Source organism: Electrona antarctica (assembly GCF_951216825.1).
Source record: "Electrona antarctica genome assembly, chromosome: 9".
NCBI lineage: Eukaryota > Metazoa > Chordata > Actinopteri > Myctophiformes > Myctophidae > Electrona > Electrona antarctica.
The window spans coordinates 44,103,703-44,129,156 of NC_136790.1; the positions used below are offsets into that span (position 1 = coordinate 44,103,703).

At 45.1% G+C, this 25,454-nt stretch overlaps 1 protein-coding gene across 3 annotated transcripts in view; it reads right to left on the reverse strand.

Moving 5' to 3' along the window:
* The window catches only part of cbfa2t2 (CBFA2/RUNX1 partner transcriptional co-repressor 2), a 49,937-nt gene extending 28,410 nt beyond the window's left edge, over positions 1-21,527 (reverse strand). Inside the window, exon 1 of one of the 3 annotated variants that reach the window (XM_079509202.1) lies at positions 21,098-21,527. In XM_079509202.1, the coding sequence (XP_079365328.1) occupies positions 21,098-21,158 (61 nt within the window). In that variant the 5' untranslated portion in view covers positions 21,159-21,527. Of the gene's footprint in view, positions 1-20,690; positions 20,833-21,097 lie in introns of those variants that run through there. The other 2 variants (XM_079509204.1, XM_079509203.1) reach the window with 2 other exon arrangements.
* Positions 21,528-25,454: the final 3,927 nt, after the last annotated feature.

Below are 25,454 nucleotides of genomic sequence, written 5' to 3' on the forward strand. Positions count from 1 at the left end.
CCCAAACCTTCTCATGTCAAGGACCCCCCAAATTGACACTAATTATCCCACGGACCTCCCATTTGAAGAGATATGCCAGGGACCCCAGAAGATTTTCACGGCTCTAGCAGCGATTCTCAACCCGTTTAATTTCAAGGACCCCCAGTTTGACATGCATTAGTCTATATGGAGCCCCCCCACCCTCATTTAATGGCATTTCTATCTCTGAGAGTGTACTCTCTGAGTTACAGACCCATAAGGGTCCATTTGGTTCCAAACTATCATCACCCAAAATGGCACTCGTTAGCCCGCGGACCCCCTAGAAAATATATGCCAGGGACACCTCCATATTTAATATATAATATATAATAAATATATAATATATAATAAATATATAATATATGCCAGGGACACCTCCATATTTAATATATAATATATAATAAATATATAATAAATATATGCCAGGGACACCTCCATATATAGAAGATTTTTACGGCTCTAGTAGTGATTTTCAACCATTTTCATTTCAAGGACCCCCAGGTTTGACCTGAATTAGGCTACGGACGGACCCCCATTTAATGGCATTTCTATTTGTACAGTCTCTGAGTTACAGACCCATAAGAGTCCATTTGGTTCCTAATCATCATTTAGCTGGGGACGCCCTGGAACTTTCTCTCAAGGACCCCTAGGGGTCCCCCGGACCCCACTGATATAAATAACTTAAAATAACTTCCCCTATATCCATCTTCCCAGCATGGAGCCCGTTCCGTTCCTTGTCCCCCCCCCCCCCCTCCTTCTTCTTCCCCGTTAGCTTAATCTGATGCAGCCGCACATTTCCCTGTCTGATCTCGCCGTGCCATCTTTTCCATTACATCTGCTACGGTGCATTTTATCTGATGGGGGTGGGAGGAGGAGGAGGAGGAGGAGGACGCGACGTGTTGTTTTCCAAAACGACGTCTGGAGGACCGTTTACAGTAAAATATATACAGCGAGGAGATCAAATAAGACGCTTCTTGGCAGCGGTCGAGGACTCGAGCGGAGCGACGGCTGATTTCTCTCTCTCTCTCTCTCTATCTCCCGCATGGGCCCAGTTAACGGTAACAGCAAACCATATGAAGAAAATAAGGGGAAAAAAAGCCTTTTTTTTCCTTCGCTCTACAATGCCGGGAAATTTCAAACCTAGCTTCTGATGAATTGACAATGGAGGACCCCTGATATACTGTAAATCCTGTCTTAGTGCTTTTTTTCTGGTTTTATCCTCGTATAGCGGACCTGTACTTTTCGTTGAACTGTACACCCATTCTAACAAACTGAATACAAATTTCAATCAATCAATCAATCAATCAGCAATGCAGCGCACTTTTAGTTCTTGTTTAATGTCATGCCAGCAGCGCGTCAGAGAACGGGGGAAACAATGGAATCGCGGGTGGGGGGGGGGGCTTGCCCACCCACCCCCCCACGTATTATGTCCAACTTCAGTTTCTGCCGCGACTCAATTCAGAGCTCGCTAGTATCGATTCAGTTCTCATTTGCAGCTCATCTCCGACGCATTAAATACAAATGGGCTTGGGGGGCTGCTGGGGGTCTGTGTGTGTGTGTGAGTGTGTGTGTGTGTGTGTGTGTTGGGGGGGTGGATTCCCCCCCCCCCCCCCCCCTGCGGTCCAACACAAAACACCCATTGACTGGCCCTCAGTCTCTACCCCTCCTGGCATCCCACCAAACCTGAACACGCCCCCACCCCCCCCCCCCCCACACACACACACACACTCCCACCTCTCTTCCCTCCTTTTCAGGAATCTTCATATCACCCATAACAAATGGGCCCCACGTCTTTTCCACGAAAAGACGGCACCCTATCCTTCTACCCTCCTTTTCTCCATTCCCCCCTCTCCCTCTGTCTGTCTCTCCCTCTCTCTCTCTCTCTCTCGCTCTGTGTGCTGTGTGTGTTTCCCTCCCTTTTTCTTCAGTCAGTCCGTGCCGATGAAAGGCAGGCATTGAGCCCCGGCAGTGGCATTCCAAAACCTCAGGCTCCGGCTCCACTGTGTCTGGCTATTCTACACTGCTGGGAGCCATTAGTTTAAGTAAGGCCTGACCCGCCTACTCACCCATGGAAAACCCTCAGATCTCCTATTACACTCCGCAGCACAGAGGGGAGAGAGAGAGAGAGAGAGAGAGAGAGAGAGAGAGAGACACGACTGTGTGCATGCGTGTGTGTGGGACTGTGTGTGTGTGTGCGTCCACGCGCATGCACGTGTAGATGTGTGTGTCCACTCCAGCACAGAGCACACACACAGACCACGGGAGAGACACGCCTGCTCTTCGAGCGCAACGTGTATGCACGTGTCTGTGTGTGTGTGTGTGAGTGAGACAGACAGACAGACAGCCAGGTATAAGTATGAGTTTGTATAAGAATGTGTGTGCGTGTGTGCGCACGCGCGCGTGCGTGTGTGTGTGTGAGAGAGACTGTGGAGCGACACAGAGATATGTGCTGTGGTCCAGGCATGCGTTTATAGGCACTTTAAACCTGGCATTTCTATTTTTGGAGAAAAAACAAAAACAAAAAAAAGTTTGTATGTCAATTTATTTCTATAGCGGAGATAATGGTAGTTCGACGACCTTCAAAACATGTCGCAATGTGACACACTGAACTTGTAGATCAGCTATTTTTTGCTGCTTGTCGTAGTATGATTTGATGAGGTCTTAACAAGGGGTTAAAGGAGTGAGAGAGCGCATTAAGCTAGAAATAGGTGTGTTGGTTTGGCTGAGAGCAGTGTTGATTTAATCGACTAAGACAAAAAATGTTCGTCGACTACCTTTTTTCACTGACGAAAACTAAAGGTAAACCAAATGAAAACTAAGATTTGATGACTAAAACTAAGACTAAATATAGTGACAATTTCGTCAACAAATAAAAACTAGACTAAAATGTTAGGGACTAGTGGACAACTTAAGAGATCCAGTATAAGTCATTTTACAGTTGGTTGCATGCTGAAAATTGCATGCTGAAAATAGCAGATTTATAAGCTCACAACGCGTCGCGCTGGGACGCATTGTGAGCTTGTAGATCTTCTATTTTCAGCAAGTGTAAAATCAGTCATTTCAACAGCGTCAAGGCCCGCCAAAACACATTTTAGTCGAATAAAAACAACTGTAGATGTAGTCGACTAAAATATCACGATATTTAGTCGACTAAAACTAGACTAACACTAAGACATCCCAGCGGTGACTAAAATATGACAAAAAACTAAATGAAAACTATTCAAAAGACTATGACTAAACAAAAAAATCTAAAATTTCTGCCAAAAACAACACAGGCTGAGAGAGAGAGAGACACAGAGAAAGTGTGTGTGTGTGTGTGTGTGTGTGGGGGGGGGGGGGGGGGGGGGTATGTGTGCTTAAAATTTATGAGCGGCGGGTCACACGCTCACTTGGCAACACGGTCCCAAAGTTTCCACAGAGGCAGGCCAAGTGCACGCAGGCGGACGCCAAAACCCTTTTTCTCTAATAACTCCCCTTAAACTGTATTCAATAACCACCCTCTCTCTCCTCTCTCTCTCTCTCTCTCCTCCGCTCTTTCGCTTCAACCCATGAACCAGATACACTGTCTCTGGTCAGACATATCCATCTATGGGCACTCACTCCATGTTTTAAAATCCTTCGTTTTGCAGCAATTTGCCTAATTGGAAAATGATACGAGGAAAGGATTCGGAGCAAAACGTTCTGTAACTCGGGGGCCCGTCCGTCGCTGCCAACCATACCAAATTGTCAGCACATAAACATGAATAGCTCTCATAAACAACTCCTTGTTTGGGTGGGAGGGGAAAAAAAAGACATGCGAGAGAGATGGTGCGCGCGCGCGCGAGACTGTGTGTGTGTGTGTGTGTGTGTGTACGTGTGCACACGTGTCGTGCATGCTCTGTTTTATTATGCAGCATGTGTGCATGCAGGCCCACACACATAGGTACAACAAAGCTCTGCACGATATATACGTCAGGAACAGTTATATTACATCTACGCGTTATCAGTTTACACTTCCTCGTCTAAACAACAGTCATGTTAACTTTGGCCCAATAAATGGTCAGGCCCCGGATTCACAATGGAACTTAAGCTCCAGGGCCCGAAGCTTGCATGGCCCTGTGTGTACGAGACTATTTCAATATACGTACAGCTGTTACTTATTACGTCGCCGAAACCGTATTCATAGTTAGAGCTCTTCACGGGTCCAAAAAAAATTGCTCCGAAATCCGAAATTAATCTGTGACATGTTACCGATTCCGACCCGTTCCGAAAATATTTTCAAATAGTTAAACCGAACCCGAATGGATCCGTGACAATTTCGTCCGATTCCGACCCGTTCCGAGATTTTTCAAATTGCGGCGCCGAGTCACAGGAGAGTTGTCATGGTTGCTTTAATCCTTCTTATATTAATTTGATTTGAGCTTTGCTAGTTTGCTTTCACCTCGTTGAGGTCAACACTGTTGTCGGGATCCGTGATCGTGATATAAAGTATAATTGCACGCCGGTGTTTTCATTCAAATCAGCGCAAGGTAAAACCATGCAGGACGGGCCTTGAATTGTGTGGTATTAAAGTCTTGCGCTGCTGATCCTAAATCAGCACAATCATCACACGTAACACAGCCGTTCGTGTCGCTGCAACACTAACCTGATCCTAGGTCAGCCTAAATGATCACACTTTAAACAAAACTTGTTTTCCCCGTTTTTCTCCTCCGCAGCGATGCGGACTTTGCGGAGCATGAGCGCACATGCAGCGGACAGAGAGAAAGAGTATATAGCCTCAGTCAGACTGGCACACAATCACACACTGAATTAATATTTTATTAACATTTGCAACAACAAAAAAGCACAGACAGTTCACACACACAGTAGCCTACGGGTCTTCTCGGATCCACTCGGATATTACACATAATGATTGACAGACCCGAGTTCCGAGGGGGATACGTCCGATTCCGACCCGGTCCGAGTGATTATGATAAAACACGACTCGGGTCCATTCGGGTAATTTCGGAGTCGGGGATCCGGTGAAGAGCTCTAGGTCACCGATTTCAATGTGACGCAACACAGGAACCAGGAACCAGTGTTTTTGGTCATCCAACAGTTTCTAAAACCACTCGGTGGGAGGAGCCTTATAACTCTATGGGAGCAGCCTTATAACTCTATGGGAGCAACCTTATATAACTCTATGGGAGCAGCCTTATAACTCTATGGGAGCAGCCTTATAACTCTATGGGAGCAGCCTTATATAACTCTATGGGAGCAGCCTTATAACTCTATGGGAGCAGCCTTATAACTCTATGGGAGCAGTCTTATAACTCTATGGGAGCAGCCTTATAACTCTATGGGAGCAGCCTTATAACTCTATGGGAGCAGCCTTATAACTCTATGGGAGCAGTCTTATATAACTCTATGGGAGCAGTCTTATAACTCTATGGGAGCAGTGGTGATAGCGCTGGCGGTGTGCTGATTATTCACGGGGCGCGCAAACGCAAAATAAATGTCGTTCTTGATTGTGTTACACCGCACACGCCAATCTTTGCACGCGTGCACGGGGCCTTTTGATTTGGTGTAGCGCCAGGGCCCTTGAAGGGGTTGAATCGGCACTTTAATAAATCTATGGTAAGAGTATTGTAACATGCAGCAGTAGTATTGTTCACAGCCAGCCAATAAATCACAGACACTAATTCTTATAATCTAATCCGACATTCACTCTCTCATGAGTACGTAATCTTTAGGTATGCGTGCAGTATATGGATTTGTAAAGACTAGAACCTTTTGGTCTAAAGCTATCAATCGTGCTAGCACTCGTCACATGTGGAGTGTCACTTCAATACAATTTATTTCAGCACATATGTTCTAAATATGTGTTTGGTGAAAGCTCTCTTAACTCAACTAGCGGACTATAATTAACTGCAGCTCAGTCAAAATAATATTGAGCCCCCAGAAAAATTCCTGGGAATCCAGTAAGAGCAACAAACAACGTCAGCAGTGGAGGAAAGACTCCCCGAGAGGGAGAGGAAGAAAAGGTGTTGCCAAAGGGAAAAGAACGGCAGAGATATGACGCCATGAGAGCCCTTTTTGTTTGAGTCTTTTTTTTCTTCAAACAAACGCCTTTGTGTGTGTCTGCACCGTGTTGGAGTCTTAACGAGCGGACACCGTTCCAGGCTCGTCAAAGAGCTGCTCAGTGAGTGGAAAAAGTACACATTTTTTTTCCCATTTTCATTTTTTTTAAATGTCTTCTAAATCATGACAGTTTTCTGAAAAACCTCATGTTTCTATGTCAGTGGTTCTCAATATTTCATGTCAAAGACCCAATTGGCCACCGACACCCAACTGAAAATATGTTGTTCCAGGGACCCCCTCAGAAGCAAAGATTTGTTCAAAACATTCGCTCTGAAAGAATATATTCAAAGATTTGTGCTGCATTTTCAAAAAATTTCAAAAATAGCAGGTATTCTATGCCTGCTATTGTGTAGTGCCGCACTACGAGCATGTAGATCTGCTATTTTTCAATAGCTAAAGTATAACAGAATGCCTAAAACACCAAAAGGGGTTCCTGCCCAGAATGGGTTAAGTAAAAGTATCAATACCGCAATAAATAAATACTATCAAAATGTACTTAAAGTACCAAAAGTAAAAGTACTCATTATGCAGAAGGTCCCATTCCAACTTCTCAAATGTATAAAGATCTTTTGGAAATGGCAGATCTACAAGCTCACAATGTGTCGCATCGCGACGCATTTTCAGCTTGTAGATCGGCTATTTTTAAAATTGCCGAAATGTATATAGGGCTGAATGTATGTTTTGTGATAATAATCAAAATCTACAAAGTAACTAGTAGCTAAAGTTTTCAAATAAATGCCGAGTGCTGTGCTATGAGCTTGTAGGTCTGCTATTTTTGAAAAATCGTGAAAATGTGGCGCAAATTTGGAATATATTCTTTCAGAGCGAACGTTTTTAACTCAAATCTTTGCTTCTGGGGAGGTCTCGGGAACAACATATGTTCAAATGGGGGTCGGCGGCCAATTACAGATATTTTTGGGGGGCCTTGACACGTAGAAACATAGGGTTTTTCAGAAAACTGTCAGGATTTAGAAGACATTTGTAGAATCGTCCTCAGGTCTAAATGGGTTAAGTACCGTACTTGAGTAAATGTACTCCACTGCAATGGAACAACACAACTCACCACCAACAGCACCAGGATGGACCAACACACCTCACCAGCACCGGGATGAAACAACACACCTCACCAGCACCAGGATGGAACAACACACCTCACCAGCACCGGGATGAAACAACACACCTCACCAGCACCAGGATGGAACAACACACCTCACCAGCACCGGGATGAAACAACACACCTCACCAGCACCAGGATGGACCAACACACCTCACCAGCACCGGGATGGAACAACACACCTCACCAGCACCGGGATGGAACAACACACCTCACCAGCGCCGGGATGGAACAACACACCTCACCAGCACCGGGATGGAACAACACACCTCACCAGCACCGGGATGGAACAACACACCTCACCACCACCAGGATGGAACAACAGACCTCACCAGCACCAGGATGGAACAACACACCTCACCAGCACCGGGATGGAACAACACACCTCACCAGCACCGGGATGGAACAACACACCTCACCACCACCAGGATGGAACAACACACCTCACCACCACCAGCACCGGGCTGAGAAAGGGAAAGTCAAAGGCACTTGTTGACATCAGCACCACACACACACACACACACACACACACACACACACACACACACACACACACACACACACACACACACACACACACACACACACACACACACACACACACACACACACACACACACACACACACACACACACACACACACACACACACACACACACACACACACACACACACACACACACACACACACACACACACACACACACACACACACACACACACACACACACACGGCTGTGTCCTTTATTATCTTTCCGTTTGTCCGTTTTCCTTCGTTCTTTTGGGCTGGTGTGTGTGTGTGTGTGTAGGCAGCTCCTTCCCACCAGCAGTTTTCTCTCTCCGTCTCTCCCTCTACCCCCCCCCGCCCTCCCTCCCCCTCCCCCCCTCCCTCAGGCGTTAGCAGCAGCTGTGTTGTTCTCCTGCCTGGCGACAGCCACACCTGTGTTCTGCAGGTGGTTCATCTGGACGAGGTGCTCGGAACACCTGGCTGTACGTGCGCAGATAGAGCCTGCGGGGCTTTCTGTCTGTGTGTGTGTGTGTGTGTGTGTGTGTGTGTGTGTGTGTGTGTGTGTGTGTGTGTGTGTGTGTGTGTGTGTGTGTGTGTGTGTGTGTGTGTGTGTGTGTGCGCGCGTGTGTTTGCATGCACGTAAGGGGCTGGGGGATTTTTGAACGGCTCAATTAAAGCAGAGGGAAGATAAGGACTGTCTCTGCTGCCTCACACGCACACGCACACACGCACACTCACATGCAAACATTGGCATTTCACAATGTTTAGCCAGGCCCAGAAGCATGTTTGGACCTGCCAGTGAAGCAACACAAAATCCCTATTCCTGTGTATGCGCACGTGCTTGTGTGTGCGTGCGTGCGTGTGCGTGCGTGCGCACACACACGTGTGTTTACACACGTGCATGCGTGTAAGGAACGGGTTGTCAAACAGCTTTGCTCGTTCTGTTTTTCTCCGTTGTTCAGTTTCAGAATAAAGCCCAGCTAATCTATTGACTACTATAGTACTTTTTTTCCTCCAAAATGAGTTAATAGCACAGGCAGACTCTTAACATACTAGAGCATGTCTGAAATAAGTGTCAGAGCTGAAATCGACATGTAAATATGAAATAAATGCTTAAACATGTAGCTAGGTGTAATGTTAGAGTCCACAGAAGTGAACCTTTCAAGTCTGTTTTCTCAACTCTGCAAGACATTACTCTAGAAGCCATATCTCCAAAACTGGTCGGTCAAACTGAACAACCAATATGTCAATTTGAAGCTACTGTATGATTGCCTGCTTTCATATGACATGAAAAAACGAAAATTCAAAAGAATCCAATGGACTGTGTGTGGCAGCTGTGGCTGCACCTGCCATGCTGGGGAACGTGACACTGTGGTGCACGTCCCCTGTCACGTCCCCTGTCCCCTGCTGAGGACACATCCCCTGTCCCGTCCCCTGCTGAGGACAAACAGGCAGAGACAGCAAACAGAGACGCCAGGCGAGGACAAGAGCACATAAACAACTTTGCAGGGAACCTCACAGAGGCCACGTTGTGTGCGTGCCTGTGCGTGTGTATGTGCGTGTGTGTGAGTGACAGTGTATACACACAAACACAACAATGTTGCACACAATTGCATGTCCATTGTGTGCGTTTACATGGACACATTTATGAAAACTGGAAACAAAAAATACAAAAATCACGGCACAAAAAATAGATCTGGAAGATCACAGCACATTGCAACATATGTTTCTGGTGAAACCACTTTTCTGGGTGAAACAACTGCTTAAATCAGCCTTAAATACAAATGTAGTCCAGTCAACACCCGTCCGCATGCACAGTACTGCTTCCGTATAAAGATTGGGAAAACATGGTACTGGCTGACAAACAACCGCTTTGTAAGCTGTTCTTTCACCCTTGACTTTAAAATGTGCGTTCCCGTGTATACGTTTATCAACTGTGAAAGGGGTTTTCAACACTGTTTGTGGGAACTTTGTGGACGGCTCGACCCCATTTCGACCTGTGCAGGGATATCCTGCCACGGAACGTCATCTCGGAGCTAAAGCGTAGATATACTGAGGTTCCAAACGGAGCTATACTTCTGCCACTGACACTGTAGGATTCATTCATTTGCTGAATGAATCCTACAGTGTCACGCGCAGAGGAAAACATGAGTGTTACACATTAGTCTAATGTGTAAACGTGTGTAAATGCATATTGAGTGTTTTGTGTGTGTGTGTGCATGTCTAAGTGATTTTCAACCCAAAAAAAAGGGGAGGGATGTGGGGGGGGACTACTCTCTCTGACAGCAGCAGTCCCATCAGGGGAGGAAGTTCTAGGGATGTTGAAAAAAGTTGAAAATCGACTCGATTTTCGACTCATGCCTTCCGCGACTCAAAAACGTATGAGTCGAAAAATCGTTTTTATTTTATTTTTTATTTTTTTGTAATGGCTTATTATAAAACGTTATAAACTTTACTGTTTCAAATGTTTTCCAAATGGGAGAGGTACGTGTTTGTCTGTGTGACACTGCTGTGCTGCGCCTGTCAGCGCCGCTCCACACATGCATGCCCTGTGCAGTTAGAGCGCCATCGTCCAAGGGTGTGGGGTGAAGGGGAAGGGTATCTTAGCAACACTGAATGCTCTGTCCCATTGGTCGTGTGCTCGTATCATGAGCCAATGGCTGCAGCTCTGAGCCCCCAGACCCCAGGTTCGCATCTCATTGCTCACGCTCAAAGACAGGTCCGCTCTGTTCTGAGCTGTGAGCGCTCTTCTCTTCTCGTGAAGAAAGCAGGACAGCGTTGTCAAATAAATCCCGCCGTCATTCATACTGTATTTATTCCCCGACCGACATTAAAATACGGAACAACGTGCGTCCCGTATCAGTTCATTACGGGACTTGTGACAGGCTGCTGCAGACACTTGAGTTGGGACTAGCTGATAGCATAGCAGCCGATAGCGCCGCTGCTCCTTCAGTGTCGTTGTTTACAAAATAAAGTTTATTTTTTATTATTGGGCTTTGATCATTGATGCAAATTCTAAACATATGGATGCAGCTGCAGAAGTTGTGTTGCTTAAAGGAATGCATAGTTGCGTTCTCCTCAACTGCTGCGCAGCAACACAAAAAATAAAAAATAATGGAAAATAAATAGGAAAAAAAGTCGATCGACTCGTCGATTTGCGGCCTCGATTTATCGATTGGCCAAATATGAGTCGTTTGGCATCCCTAGGAGGAACCAGAGAGAGGGGGACAGGGAGGACTATACTCTCTCTGACAGCAGCAGTCCCATCAGGGGAGGAACCAGAGAGAGGGGGACAGGGAGGACTATACTCTCTCTGACAGCAACAGTCCCATCAGGGGAGGAGTCGGGACAGATGAGGTGAACTTGACGAGGGTCATAAAACTCACACAAGGAGACATGTGGGAACGGTCGGGAACACTGGAGTGATGTTGGAATGAGATCCTCCATCACTGTGCGTGCACACGCGCGTGTGTGTGTGCGTGTTGTGTGTGTGACTGCGGATGCAACCCCTTATGTGCATGAATGTGTGCTTTATTGAGAAAGAAGACTTGTTTAGGCCAAGGCTCTCCATCATCATCATCAGGCTGTCATGCTGTGAAGCACAGATTTTTGGGGGCCAGAGTTTTGGCCACGATGTTGTTGTTTTTATAGCTTCATACTCGGCAGTTAGTTATGTGTTTTGGCTACTAGATCGAACCGGGGATTACTGGTGAAGCCCATACTGGCAAATATTACCCCCATTTTCACCCTATAACAGATCAGATATACGCTGTAGTCTCTCTGCCTGTGGACAGCGTATACATCGCACTGATCACAGCGTCGATTTCAGATGATGGGGGTCAAAAATGTACCCCATAAGGGATTTTGCCCCGTGTGTCTAGCCCATTCTGGACGGGAACCCCTGTTGGTGTTTTAAGCATTATGTTATTCTTTAGCTATTGGAAAATAGCAGATCTACAAGCTCATAGCGCTGCACCGAGTGCCGTGCTATGAGCTTGTAGATCTGCTATTTTTTAATAATCGTGAAAATGTGCCTCAAATCTTTGAATATATATTGTTACAGAGTCAACGTTTTTTTTTTTTTTTTTTTAGGTCCCTGGAACAACATATTTTCAGATGGGGGTCGGTGGCCTATTACATATCATTTTTGGGGTCATTTCAGAAAACTGTCATGATTTAGAACAGGGGTTCTCAATGTTTTTGGCCGGGGACCCCCGAAAATGCTTTGGCAACGTCTCGGGACCCCCCCATTGTTATAATTTAGCTATTTAAAAATAGCAGATCTACAAGCTCATAGCGCGCCACCGAGTGGCGCGCTACGAGCTTGTAGGTCTGCTATTTTTGAAAAATCGTGAAAAAAGAAATAAAAAAAAAAATATATATATATTTTTTTTTAAATAATTTGGGGACCCCCTAAAATAATTTGGCGCCCACGGGTTGAGAACCCCTGATTTAGAAAACGATGTCAGGGCTAAACGGGCTAGACAAGCTTCCCTGCAATATAGTCACATTACTACCGAAGCACAGCTGAAGAGGTGGAGGACAACTTCACTTTGGTCCATCATTTCTTTATTCAATATAGTCACATTACTACCGAAGCACAGCTGAAGAGGTGGAGGACAACTTCACTTTGGTCCATCATTTCTTTTTTGTCTTTTTCTTGGATAAGACATGAGTGAAAGTGAGCAGTGAGTGAGTGTGTTCATGAAAACAAAGCTCACAGGGCCTAACGGAGGTAATAGCTTTTCCAAACCCACGTATATACTGGAGACTTCCCACATAGAGAGAGAGAGAGGTTCGACGGCCTTTCAATGAGAACTCATACAGGGATGGATGTCAGCTTTCCTCTGCGCGATGACAGACCAGACACAGCTGGACTTTTCTCTTTTTTTTTTGCTGGGCCGAGACAGATGGACGCGACACAGGGGGAGATGAAGGGAGAGAGAGAGAGAGAGAGAGAGAGAGAGAGAGAGAGAGGAGAAGAAGAAGGGGGAACAACGGGACAGAGAGGGATGGAGAGAGAGGAAAGAAGCGGTGGGTGAGAGCGAAGTGCTGGAGCCACGTAAGGGGCTGGGGGGGGCTGGGGGATTTTTGAACGGCTCAATTAAAGCAGAGGGAAGATAAGGACTGTCTCTGCTGCCTCACACGCACACACACACACACACACACACACACACACACACACACACACACACACACACACACACACACACACACACACACACACACACACACACACACACACACACACACACACACACACACACACACACACACACACACACACACACACACACACACACACACACACACACACACACACACACACACACACACAGCTTCAAAGTTTAAAAAAAAAAAGATGTGCAATAGATATGCTAAAGCGGGCCTCAAAACCCGGCGAGCATGGCGCTGCTGACGCGGTCAAATGTGTCAGGGCGATGTTTACGCCAGCTAAGTGATACCTGAATACGAGGGCTTTATGCCGCCGATGGCGGTGTTAACAGCTCTCGGGATGCCTGCATGGCGCAGACTGAAGCCTGCCTGGCGCAGACTGAAGCCTGCAATCAATGGTGGAAAAGGGCTCTTAACTTCCAGAGGGGCCGGTGCGGGAAGCGACGTTTTGACATGGAGGAAGGCGAGCGGCGGAGCGCTCTTAATAGTCCTCGCCTCCTGACATGGAGGAAGGCGAGCGGCGGAGCGCTAGTCTAATAGTCCTCGTCTCCTCCTGTACCGTGGCTGGCATTCCTGAGGATTGTTATTGGCGGAGCGATTCCTCAACACATAGGACCACAAACATCTGGATTCCATCCTCCCACCACCCGCTCCGCGCGCACACAGTGCTGTGCAGCAACAAGAAACAGCTGTGCGAACCTGGCTTCAATTAGCCTCACATTCTCCCTGACAGCTAATCCCCTTCTCCTTCTCTCCCCCCCCCCCCCCCCCCCGCTCCCTGTTTTTTTACTGTTCTTTCACTCTTCTGTGTCTTTCTTTGAAAGGCTTGCTTCAGGTTTGCCACACAGTAATAGGTCAGGCAGGCAGGCAGGCAGCGGAGCAGAAATTGGAAACAGGCATGCAGTCGGGGACGGACGGATGGCTCGCAGACCTCGTGAAAAACATGCAACATGACAGACCCCTATGTGTCTGAGGAGATTGATGGCGGTTTTCGTTTTCTGCGTTTGTATGTGTGTGTGCGTGTGTGCACGCGTGTGTGTGTGTGCGTCTGCGTGTGTGTGTGTGGGGAGATTAATGGGTCTTTATGCTATGCCATTTGGTGTGGTTTATAGGATTCAAAACATGAGTGTACTTCTCATGGCTTTGCAGAGATGGATTATATTTGTTTCCTCTCGTTGGATCGTTGGCTAACGCTGATTTATAATCTTGGGTTTGTTGAAATCTTCCCATTTAAAAAAAAAAGAATAATAATACAATCCTCAACATGGGATATATATGACACAAACAACCAAAGATGCCAAACAAACATTCTCTTAATGCTATAAAATATGTTGTTGTTTTGTTCTTTTTTTCCTTCACATTGCAGAGCGTTTTAGGCAACAGACTGACCCCATTTTGGACAAGCCCCAGCCATGAATTCATGAAGTCTTTTAAATATATATTTTTAAAAGCCTTTTCCTTCCACCAGAACCAGAGCCCACACTTCAAACATGTAACAGTGATCCAACAGTTCAATACACTGAATAATATGTCAGCACCCTGTGAGTGATGAGTCAACCTCTCGGTTCGTCTCAAACTGTTTCAACTCAGCACACCAGCTTGACTCAGCCCGACTTGTACTATGTACTGCCGGGGGAATAATCCAGCTCAGATGGGGTCCTGTGATGGAAGCTAATGGGAGCCAGATTTGAGGAGACTAGGGGAGCCAATCTGATGGGACTCGGCAGCCCTGATGATGAGCGAATCTGGACGGCTCCCCGGGCCGGCGTCACCCAGGGGCCCAGTATAAAACACTAACAGGTGGTACCGCTGCTGGAAAAGACCCATGCAGAGACACAGAGACGGATGGCAGGATGGCTGCCTGGGCTCTCAGTCTGACACGCACGTGCGTGTACTGTGCACACACACACACACACACACACGCACGCACGCACAAGTCAGGCGTTTCATTTTGAAACGATTAACCACCCCATGCACGCATGCAAGCAGCCATGCATGCATGCACGCACAGTCACACACACACGCGCGCATGCACGCACAACACGCACGCACACATGCACTGAGCCCATACGATGGGGGACATTTCTAGTAATTTGTGTGCATTCAATGGGTGGATTCATACTACATCGGGTGGCACACTCACTCATACTGTATGCTTCCAGTGACACCGATTTGAAAACAAACACAAGGACAGATTACATGTCTGTGTGTGCACGCACGCGCACGCACGCACGCACGCACGCACGCACGCACGCACGCACGCACGCACGCACGCACGCACGCACGCACACACACAGCCCCCAGAGACTATAGCGATGATGCAAGGGTTGACTGAGGATGTGCAGACGCCTCTGTGTTATAGGCCTCCAGCGCAGCTCAGAACAAGGAACAGCACAGTACAGTTACAAGCAGACATTCTCCCACACGCCAAAACACGAAGCAATAAGGGCCCATATCTGGCAACACGCTGACGGGTCCGGGCGACTCCAACCAAAACCAATTAGGTCTCTAATGCAAACCTGCAGGGGCCCCCTCTTTGTCGTTTATTTCCTCTTTTTTTTTAATGTCAGAGGATTGGAATCTGACTCCGACCGTAAGTAACCCACCCCAAAGAAAGACAAGGCAGGGGAAAGAAAACGGGAGGGGGAAATTGTCGGGGGGGGTGTGGGGGGGTTGTTCCAAATTGGCCATATGTTTTCGAGTGGATATAACCGAATCAAGAAGTGGATGGAAGTGACTGGTGAGAGAGAGAGAGAGAGAGATAGAGAGAGAGAGAGCGCAATGTTATGCCTACACGGTCTTTAACACATTAGCCCTTGAGTGTGCACAGACTTGAGAGAAAGAATTATACCTTCTTCTAAACAAAGTCACATGAACGTTTTGAAACACAATTTAAAAAAAACCACACTATCACACATACTATAGTTCCTCTTTCTTGTTGGATTCATAGTTAGAACCTTAAACTTCCCCAAAGCCATAATAAAAAATAAAATAAAAACTTCCATTATATGGCTTACTCTACTGTATCACATTACAGTGACACTGCAACTCTCTGCTGCGCCCTAGTGGCCACTGTAAGCATCAATCATCATCATCATAATCACCACCATTATCATCATTGCTGTCATCATCGTTACTGTCAGTGTCATGTGTCTTTGTCGTGCGCTCGTTTGTTATGTCTGCGACGTTCTTGTGTGGCACAGAGGGGGAGACGAATCCTGAGCCCCCGAGGGGCTCACACTCACACTCACACACACACACACACACACACACACACACACACACACACACACACACACACACACACACACACACACACACACACACACACACACACACACACACACACACACACACACACACACACACACCCCCCCCTCCTCCTCCTCCTCCTCCTCACGTCCCTTGGTACCTAGCTTACCGCAATACGGGGCATTATTGCGGTATTATAATTGTCTTGTGGATGTTTTTAAGCAGCTCAGCCCAGACAGACTGCAGTGTGATCAGGAAGGGGGGGGGGCCTCTCTAGTCTTGTAGGTTTTCAACCAGTGGTCCGGGGACCACCAGTGGTCCTCGAGGGAGGGTTCCAGGTGGTCCCTATAGCTAAATGATGGAGAGTTGGTATAACCACATGGACCAGAAGAGTTAAATTATTGTTAAACATCTGCATTACTAAATTTACAAAAAAAGTCTACACAATTAGAGAATGTAGAAGAATTGTTATTATGATCAACGTTTGCCTGTTATCTCTCCTAATGGTACGGTACCAACATCAATACAGCATGGAATTGTGGACAACGACAACAAAATATTCAACGTTTTGGCCGTGGGTCTGAGAGGCTAAACGTCATCAAATGGTAACCTCGCTTCACCAGGCTTTCCACCTCGGAGGAAAGCCTGGTCTGTGTTACAAAATTGCCGTGTGAACCAGGGCTCCAGACTAACTTTTTCACAGGTAGCACTGGTGCCACCTACCTTTTCATTTGGTAGCGCCACCACAAATTAGGTAGCACCATTTTTTTCTTTGTATATCGTGGTATTAATACATGATCTTATCATGCCCCCACATCGGGCGCCATTTATTTATGTAGTGGTTTCCACCATAAGGTTTGAATCATAAAACCCCCTACAACGGTCACTGTGTAAAAAACAGCAACCTACCTGGTTATACTTCAAAACACTGTAGATGGTTTCAACCCACCACAAAGTCACTCAGTCAATAAAGGCAATATTTATATTCCACACACAGAAAGTCAGTTTAAGGTTTTGTGTTAAAAATTAAATGCAGTCCAAACCTTTTGGATTAATAAAGTGACAATTTGTACAATATCTCCATTACCATTATCCAAATGAATTCCTTATTATAATATTTTTGGAAAAAATCTTTTGCAATGTGAAGGCAAAAGTTTCTGAATGCTCTCAGAGCCTGCATATCTCCACGTCCTGAAAATAGCTGATCTACAAGCTCACAACGCGTCGCGACGCGTTGTGAGCTTGTAGATCAGCTATTTTCAGCACGGAACACGAAGAATAAATCAGGGAGATTAATGTATTTTGTTGGCCGATCATCATGTATGGACGTATGGTATGGACACTACCTCCTCGATGCAAACATAACAAGCTTTGGAAGCTATTTTTCGTGGCACATTTCGTGGCACATGTTTAATCAAACAACACGTTTACTAAGTTTCACTCAGTGTTTGGTTCGGGAGTCGGCTGTGTAGATCATGACTGATCATCATGCAGTTAGATATGCGCGCTCCAGTGAAATTGTACAGCTGAGAAAGATTAGTTAATTTGTGTCGGATAAGCTGCGTTCAGACCTGAATATATATTCGCCTCGGTTCGTCCAGTTTGTACCGCGGCAGGTCGCGCCGCGCCAGTTTGCGCAATTCTCGTCTTTGAATTGACTTTGTATGTAATCGCGCCGCTCTGACCATCCAAGTCTGAAGGGCTTATTTGTGGGTTTTTGTGAATGATCGTTCTTTGAACACTGGGCGTCAGGCGAACGTCCAATGTTTTCAATCAATGGAACGGGCAAGCACTGCGGGATGTTTTTTTCCCCTCCACTCATCATTCCAGCAAGTCGCACCTGTGCGACCTCATTACATTTTAAGTATCACCCTTAATAAATTAAGTCGCATATGCGACCTAATAGGTCGCACGCTGGAGCCCTGGTGTGAACCGTTCTGGAACGATTGATATCGCTACGTCATGTTGTAGTATTGTTTGGTAGTCATCGAGGCAGGAAGAATCATTCGGAACTTCCTTTTCCCTCAAACAGGAAGAATAACAATAAAAGCTCTCGTAGCCTGCGGCTTTTATTGAGAAAAATCGGTTTGAGGGGAAAGGAAGTTCCGGAAGACTGATTGACTACAAAACAATACTACAACATGACGTAGCGATATCATTCGCTCCCGACCGGATCAGAAACCCAAAAAGGAATGCTGCCCAGGCTAATCAAATGGTGGTCTGTGGCTCAATTGCAGAATAAAATAGAAAAGTCGCAATTTTGAAAAATTGCAAAGTGTGGTTGCCGCAGTCGCTTACATAGGCCCCTCCCACTAATATTGTCAGCCAATTACAAATTCTGTAACGCTTGAATAATTGGTCGTTTGACCCTTTGCTACAACCTCCGTCCAATTGTCCTTGACTCCTTGACCCTCTAGTAAGTAATTTGAAAATGTCTATAACGCTTGAATAGTTTGGTCTTCTGCCCCTGCAAGGGAATTCATGTCTTTATAAACAATTGTAAAACATAGATTGGTTATGTAACCAACAACAGCTAATTAGCTACTACAAACGTTATGCAAAGCTCGGCCAATCACAGTGGAAGTTCGGTTACTCCAGAAGAAGAAGAATAAAGTGTGACAATAACTATAGTATAGTTGCAACCACACTAATAATAATGGACCTTGACATGAAAAGGGTTGGAAACCAGTGCTCTAGTCTAGTCTAGTCTATACTAACTGGCACCAAGCCCACTCCAGCCTGGCATCTTCAAACTGCCTGGTGGTGGTGGACTGGTGCCATGGTGGTGGTGTTGTTGTTTTGTCTTGAAAAGCTGTAAAACTCCAGATGGCCAAGAGAGAGAGAGAGAGAGAGAGAGAGAGACAGACAAAACTTTGCCTAGTGGATTAAAGGGGCTGCAAATCCTCCGCTGAAAAGACAGCCTTGAAGAGCTGCCATTCAGTCAAATGGGCGCATAATAGCAGGGCTATATTAGGGATAATGCACTCAATAGAATGTTGTGTTATGTATAGTTTATTCTCTCTCTCCTTTAAATGGACACTTAATGACCGTAAGATCTCAGCAGACAAAGTGGCTGGTGGAGTTTTTTTGTTCGTTTTTGACATGATCTTGTGTGACGGAATAACACATTCAAAAGGTTGGTAGTCATTGTGTGACTGACTGGGGGCATATTATGAGCCATAATGGCACCGTCCGTCAGCCACGCATTATGTTCCGCCATATTATTATGTTTAATTAACATATTATTAGGGGCTGCCTCTGAAAACACAGTTTATATCACAAGCAGTGTTGATTTCGTCGATTAAAACTATGACGAAAAATGTTCGTTGACTACCTTTTTTCACTGACGAAAACTAAATGGAAACTACATGAAAACTAAGCTATGATGACTAAAACTATACGACTAAATATATTGACAATTTTGTCGACAAATAAAAACTAGACTAAAATGTTAGGAAGGGACCACTAGTGGACAAGAGATCCAGTATAAGTCATTTTACACTTTGTTGCATGCTGAAAATAGCAGATCTACAAGCTCACAGCGCGACACGTTGTGAGCTTGTAGATCGGCTATTTTCAGCAAGTGTAAAATCATTTCGACAGCATCAAGGCCCATCAAAACACATTTTAGTCGACTAAATCAACCGTAGATTTAGTCGACTAAAATCTCATGACATTTAGTCGACTAAAACTAGACTATAACACTAAAACATTCCAGGTGACTAAAATGTGACTAAAACTAACTTAAAACTATTCAAAAGACGATGACTAAAACCAAAATCAAAGATTGCTGCCAAAAACAACACTGATCACAAGTTTCACAACACAGCACAACGGCAGACATATAGCATGCAGAAACAGAATTGTAAATGAAACAACGGCTTATCAAGAACAAGCAAGACATTGATTTGAGACTATAGCCACAAACCCACAATGGTATTAGCCATTTTAGCCTACTGTAATTTAGCCTCTCCTATGTCCAGCTTTGAGGGTTTGTGTAAACACAAACATTGTCCTGACCTAACACAAACATTGAATACCATTGACAATGAATGGCCAGCTTTTGTGTCCGTGTTAACACAAACATTGTGTAGGCAGGCAGGCCTAAACACTAATTTTCAAGACAAAAGTGAGGATGCCAATTGTGATTATTGGCCAGAATGAGATGATGTATGATGATAATAAGAGCGCCCCTCACTTCACACGGGTGTGATTTTTATGTTGATTATCAACCTACCAATTCAACATCCATTCCTGACACAAATGTGTCAGTATCATTAGGCCTACATCTATGCATGATGAACTTCAAACAAGGTTATGTCAATGTGACTTTTTGATTGATTGAAGTATTAACAGTTTGCAGAATTACAGTACATTTCAAGCACAACTCAATACAAAGACTGTTAACTGTGAGTGGACGACCCAATAAAGCATTACACTTGTTTACAAGAGGGTCCACCTTGTTCAATTCATCTAAAAACGCGTATTATTATTATGATGCACAGTGCAAAATGCCTACTTACAAAATGCGCCCACCATGCTCCTCCTCCTCTGAATGTTGTTCTTTGAGGACACTGCAGTCGAAGTTCAGCTCGATGATCCAACAAACGTCACCCACCCACTCCAACTTCTACTTCTGCTGTTTACTATTTCTAATCGATTTAACACATTTGCCTTAAATTAGGCCTACGATTGATGATATTGATGATGATGGATTGGACGATGGTGGTGAGCTCCGGCGCTCTCTCTCTCTCTCTCTCTCTCTCTCATACACACACACACACACACGAGCCTAGACCTAGAATGCCTGTGATCATTTAATTAACTTCGTACATTTTCATGTATCATAGGCATAGAACGGTCGCTACTGTCCCTGGTTGAATTCAATTGTGTGCGGCCTGAATGTGATAAATGCTCCGTTTGTACTCACCCATTAAATAATTCCAAAAACGTGGAGTGATGAATATATGGTCCTCTGGTTTTATATCCATGTGAAAGTTCTGGCACAAAACGTGTATTTAGTCAATTATCTCCACTTTTTCAAGAGATGCACACGGACGTCTTTCTCTCCGGGCGAGGGGGGACTGGAATGATCGATGAACTGATTTTAGACGTCATCACCAATTGACAAGGGAAACACAAAAGTTTGGCAGGTGCCTTGCGATAGGTGCTGGGTAATTAATCACACCACCTGCCAATAAACGAGAACCGTCTCGTTTACAAGTCTCGTTTGCCGAAAATAGCCGATCTACAAGGTCACAGCGTGTCGTATTCGCGACTCGCTGCGAGCTTGTAGATCGGCGATATGTGTCATCATGTACTGAACTGTCATGTACTGTGTATTTTATTATGTAGTGATGCCCTAGTGTTTCCTGTTGTGCCTAGTGTTGTTTGCCTGTCTTAAGTTGTCTCACCTCCCTGATGTGATTACTAGTTTTCTCCACCTGTGTCCTGTTAGTCTCCCAGCCAATCTCAGTGTTGATTGTTAGTTCTGTTCACCTGTCTATTATCCCTGTGTCTACTTAAACCCTCAGTTCCTTAACCACACAGGCAGGCAGATACAGTTCAATGAACAGGACAGGACAAGTTGTATGTCCTGTTCATTGAACTGTATCTGCCTGCCTGTGTGGTTCTGCACAAGGGTCCGAACACTTGTCTCATATCGTGACAATATGTTCGACACACCATCGTAATACAGACTATAAATCAGCCTTTTTACTGTAATATAAGAATAGCCAAAACGACGCATGCATTATCGTGCACGGTACGCTGCCACCAGTAGGCTACCATGTAAACAGCAGGGACATTATGGGAGCAAGTAGCAACCGTGTCTTCTTTATAATTGGACGCAATAGCACTGTCATGTGCTATTGTATAAATAAAGAATTATGAAATAACAGTCAATTGAAATTCAATTCTATATAGCCTATAATTGTCTCAGTCAGTGTCATCTGTTGAGCCTTGAGTTGTTGTGGCTCATCATTACATACAGCTGCCCCAGACACAACAAGCCTGAGCAGGCCTGGACTGCAGCCAATGGCTCACATGTGTGTGTGGTTCGCCTTTACAAGCATAATATTTGGATGCTGGCTGAGAGAACTGAGCGAGATCGAGCTACCCCCTCCACCATCACCAATATACCGTCCTCCACTCCTCCTCGTCATCCCCCATATGCCACACACTGCTGCCTCTCTCTCTCTCTCTCTCCCCCCCCCCTCCCCTCATCCTCCACTCCTGCCAGGCTGCCACCTGCTCTCTGCAGCATGGTTCACAGCTGCTATGCTACAATAACAAATGAAGGCCCACCGTGGCAGGCCAGGCAGGGGCCATTACCTAGTACGGCTCCTGGTGTAGACCGAGGAGGAGGCAGCCATCAGTTGCAGCTTCTGTGTGGCGGGGGGGACGGGGACCAAAGGCCACTAGTAGCAAGGGGGCCAGGGGCCACTAATTGTTCTGGTGTGGAGAAGGCAGTGGGACTATACTGTTTGGGAACTAATGAAAGGAGCGGGAGCCACTGTACCTGCAGAGTGTCAGTATGTTCATGTCATCATCGAATTGCCTGCTTTCTATAAATCTGTCAGTGTCTGTATTGCATATTATACAACAGGACGTTTCGAGGAAGCAATCTGATTGGTTGAAACGGCTTCTAGCCGTGGATCAAACCAGCACCATTCACCACCTAATCAAAACAAAGAATTCAGCTGCTCTGTTTTCCCAGAGCGCTAGCAAACTCGGTGGCTAGGCTAGCTAGTTTCTTGAGACATTTGTGGTCGTAGTGACTACATCTGTCATTAATAAAATAATAATAATTTTCTTAGTTTTAAGGGTAACTGTTGTATAATTGCAATATTACACTCGATGGTGTGGTTTAACGTGATTATTGCCACTTCAGTGATGCTTGCGGAACTCGACTTTGTCTCGTTCCTTACCGCATCACTGTCGTGGCAATAATCACGTTAACCCACACCCTCTCGTGTAATATTGCTTAATTCAAACCTAAAATGTTTTTGACTAAAGCCCAAGCCACAAAGGGTCGGGTTGGGACAAAACGTTTTTTAAGGTAAACCACACCATTGCAACTCATTGCAACTTGAGTTTCATTGGTGTGGTTTACCTTAAAAACGTTATTTTCCCAACCCCACCCTTTGGTGTGGTTTGGGCTTAAGACTGTCTAAAAGACCTAAAGACTAAGACAACATTTTCGTCCATGCTAAACCCCTTATCCCTAAACGTCTTTGTGAATTTTCCGTATAGGTCCAAAGTTCACGTGTAGAAGTTTTCGTGCATTTTAATCAAAGATCCTGGGAGGAGATACATTTGCACTGTTTTTCATATAAAATGGTAAATGGTGCATTTATATAGCGCCTTTATCCAAGGCGCTTTACATAGATTGTGCATTACATTCACCCATATAATTCAAAATGGCGGGTGATCTAAAGGTCAGAGGTCAAAAGGCAGAACACGAAGGTTGTTCGGCATGAGGAGACACATAATGTGTATCTATCAAAGTGTCATTGCCAACGGTCAAACGGTTCATGAGATATGCACGTTCAAAGTTTGCATTTTCATTTGAGCACTATAGCGCCACCATTTGGCCAATCGTCATGGGCTTCGCATAGTCACCGTTTGGCATGGCCCTCTACCAGATTACCGCGTTTCGTGAAAACTGACTGCACGGTTCAGCCAGAACAGCTATTTTTGGCGGAAGAAGGAGGAGGAGGAGAAGAAGAAGAAGAAGGAGAAGAAAAAAAACACACAAAAACAATAAGTGACCAAAGTCACTTCGTGACTTCTTGGTCCCTTAATAATTGACTATAATCAAAATATGCTGAAAAAATTACACTAAATACAAGCCTCCTAATTTGGACAAATAGAACTACTCTGCCTCACCCTTAAGCTTTCCTGGACAAAGACTCAAGATGAAGGAAGCCTTTGAGTGTGGAGGATTCATTCAGCAATCAGCACCATACCTAACTCATCTGCTCAATCAGCTCTCTGACACGTGAACAAAGAGCATGACTTGTCAGTTAGCAGGAGGCTAAAGTCAGAGAGAAGATATCAGCAGAGTCAGACTGGGTTGGTGGTGGTGGGGACGAGCCTTCTTGCTGGCCATTATGGTCAGTCTGACCCCCTGTGTGTGACAGCTGGCCCAAACCTACCCCCCCCCCCCCCCCCAAGTGGCCGCCCTTTAATAACACCAGCAGGACCGCTACTGAGCAAATCAGCTGAGCTGACTGACTGACTGACTGACTGAACAATGTAACCTTGCCTTGTAGGTTGTGTGCAGTGTTGTTTTTGGCAGCAAATTTTTATTTAAGTTTTAGTCATAGTCTCTGCAATAGTTTTCATTTAGTTTCAGTCACATTTTAGTCACCTGGAATGTTTTAGTGTTAGTCTAGTTTTAGTCGACTGATGATTTTGATTTAGTCGAACAAAATGTATGTATTTTTTTTCATTGCCTTGATGCCGTCGTAATGGCTGTTTTTTTCACTTGCTGAAAATAGCCGATCTACAAGCCCACAACGCGTCGCGGATCTATTTTCAGCATGCAACCAAGTGTAAAATGACTTATACTGGATCTCTTGTCCACTAGTCCCTTCCTAACATTTTAGTCTAGTTTATATCTGACGAAATTGTCAGTATATTTAGTCTTAGTTTTAGTCATCATAGTTTCATTTTAATTTAGTTTCCATTTAGGTAGTCGACGAACATTATTCGTCTTAGTTTTAGTCGACGAAATCAACACTGGTTGTGTGGACCTTTTCACTTTTCCTGCATTTGGAAAGTAACCGAGGCCGAGGGAGTGAGCTCACACAGCAGGACCTCTCTTTTCTTTTCCCTATCATTTGCACAACGATAGGGAAAAGAGAGGTCATGCTGTGTCAAATGATCGATTCTCAGAGCCAAAATTTAATCTGCTATTTTGTAATATCTTGTCTGTTGATTTGATTTATTTCGCTAAAAGAAATACCAAGTAAACACAATACCACTTAAACCCACGGTATACACATAAACAGCACTTGTTTCCAAAGTGGTCCTGCCACACAAAAATAATAAAATAGTCCAATAAATTACGTAGCACCAATACATTACACAGTACGCGGCACATCACATGAACTACAACATACAAAACACACTGAAAACCACCTATAAAATCCCTAACAATATCAAACCATGAAAACACAAATCTAAAGGGCATTGAGACAGCCACACACTGGCAGCTTTAAAAGAGAAATACCTGTATATTAAAGAAAATAAAAAAAATAACTCTTGCCACAACCTTTGAC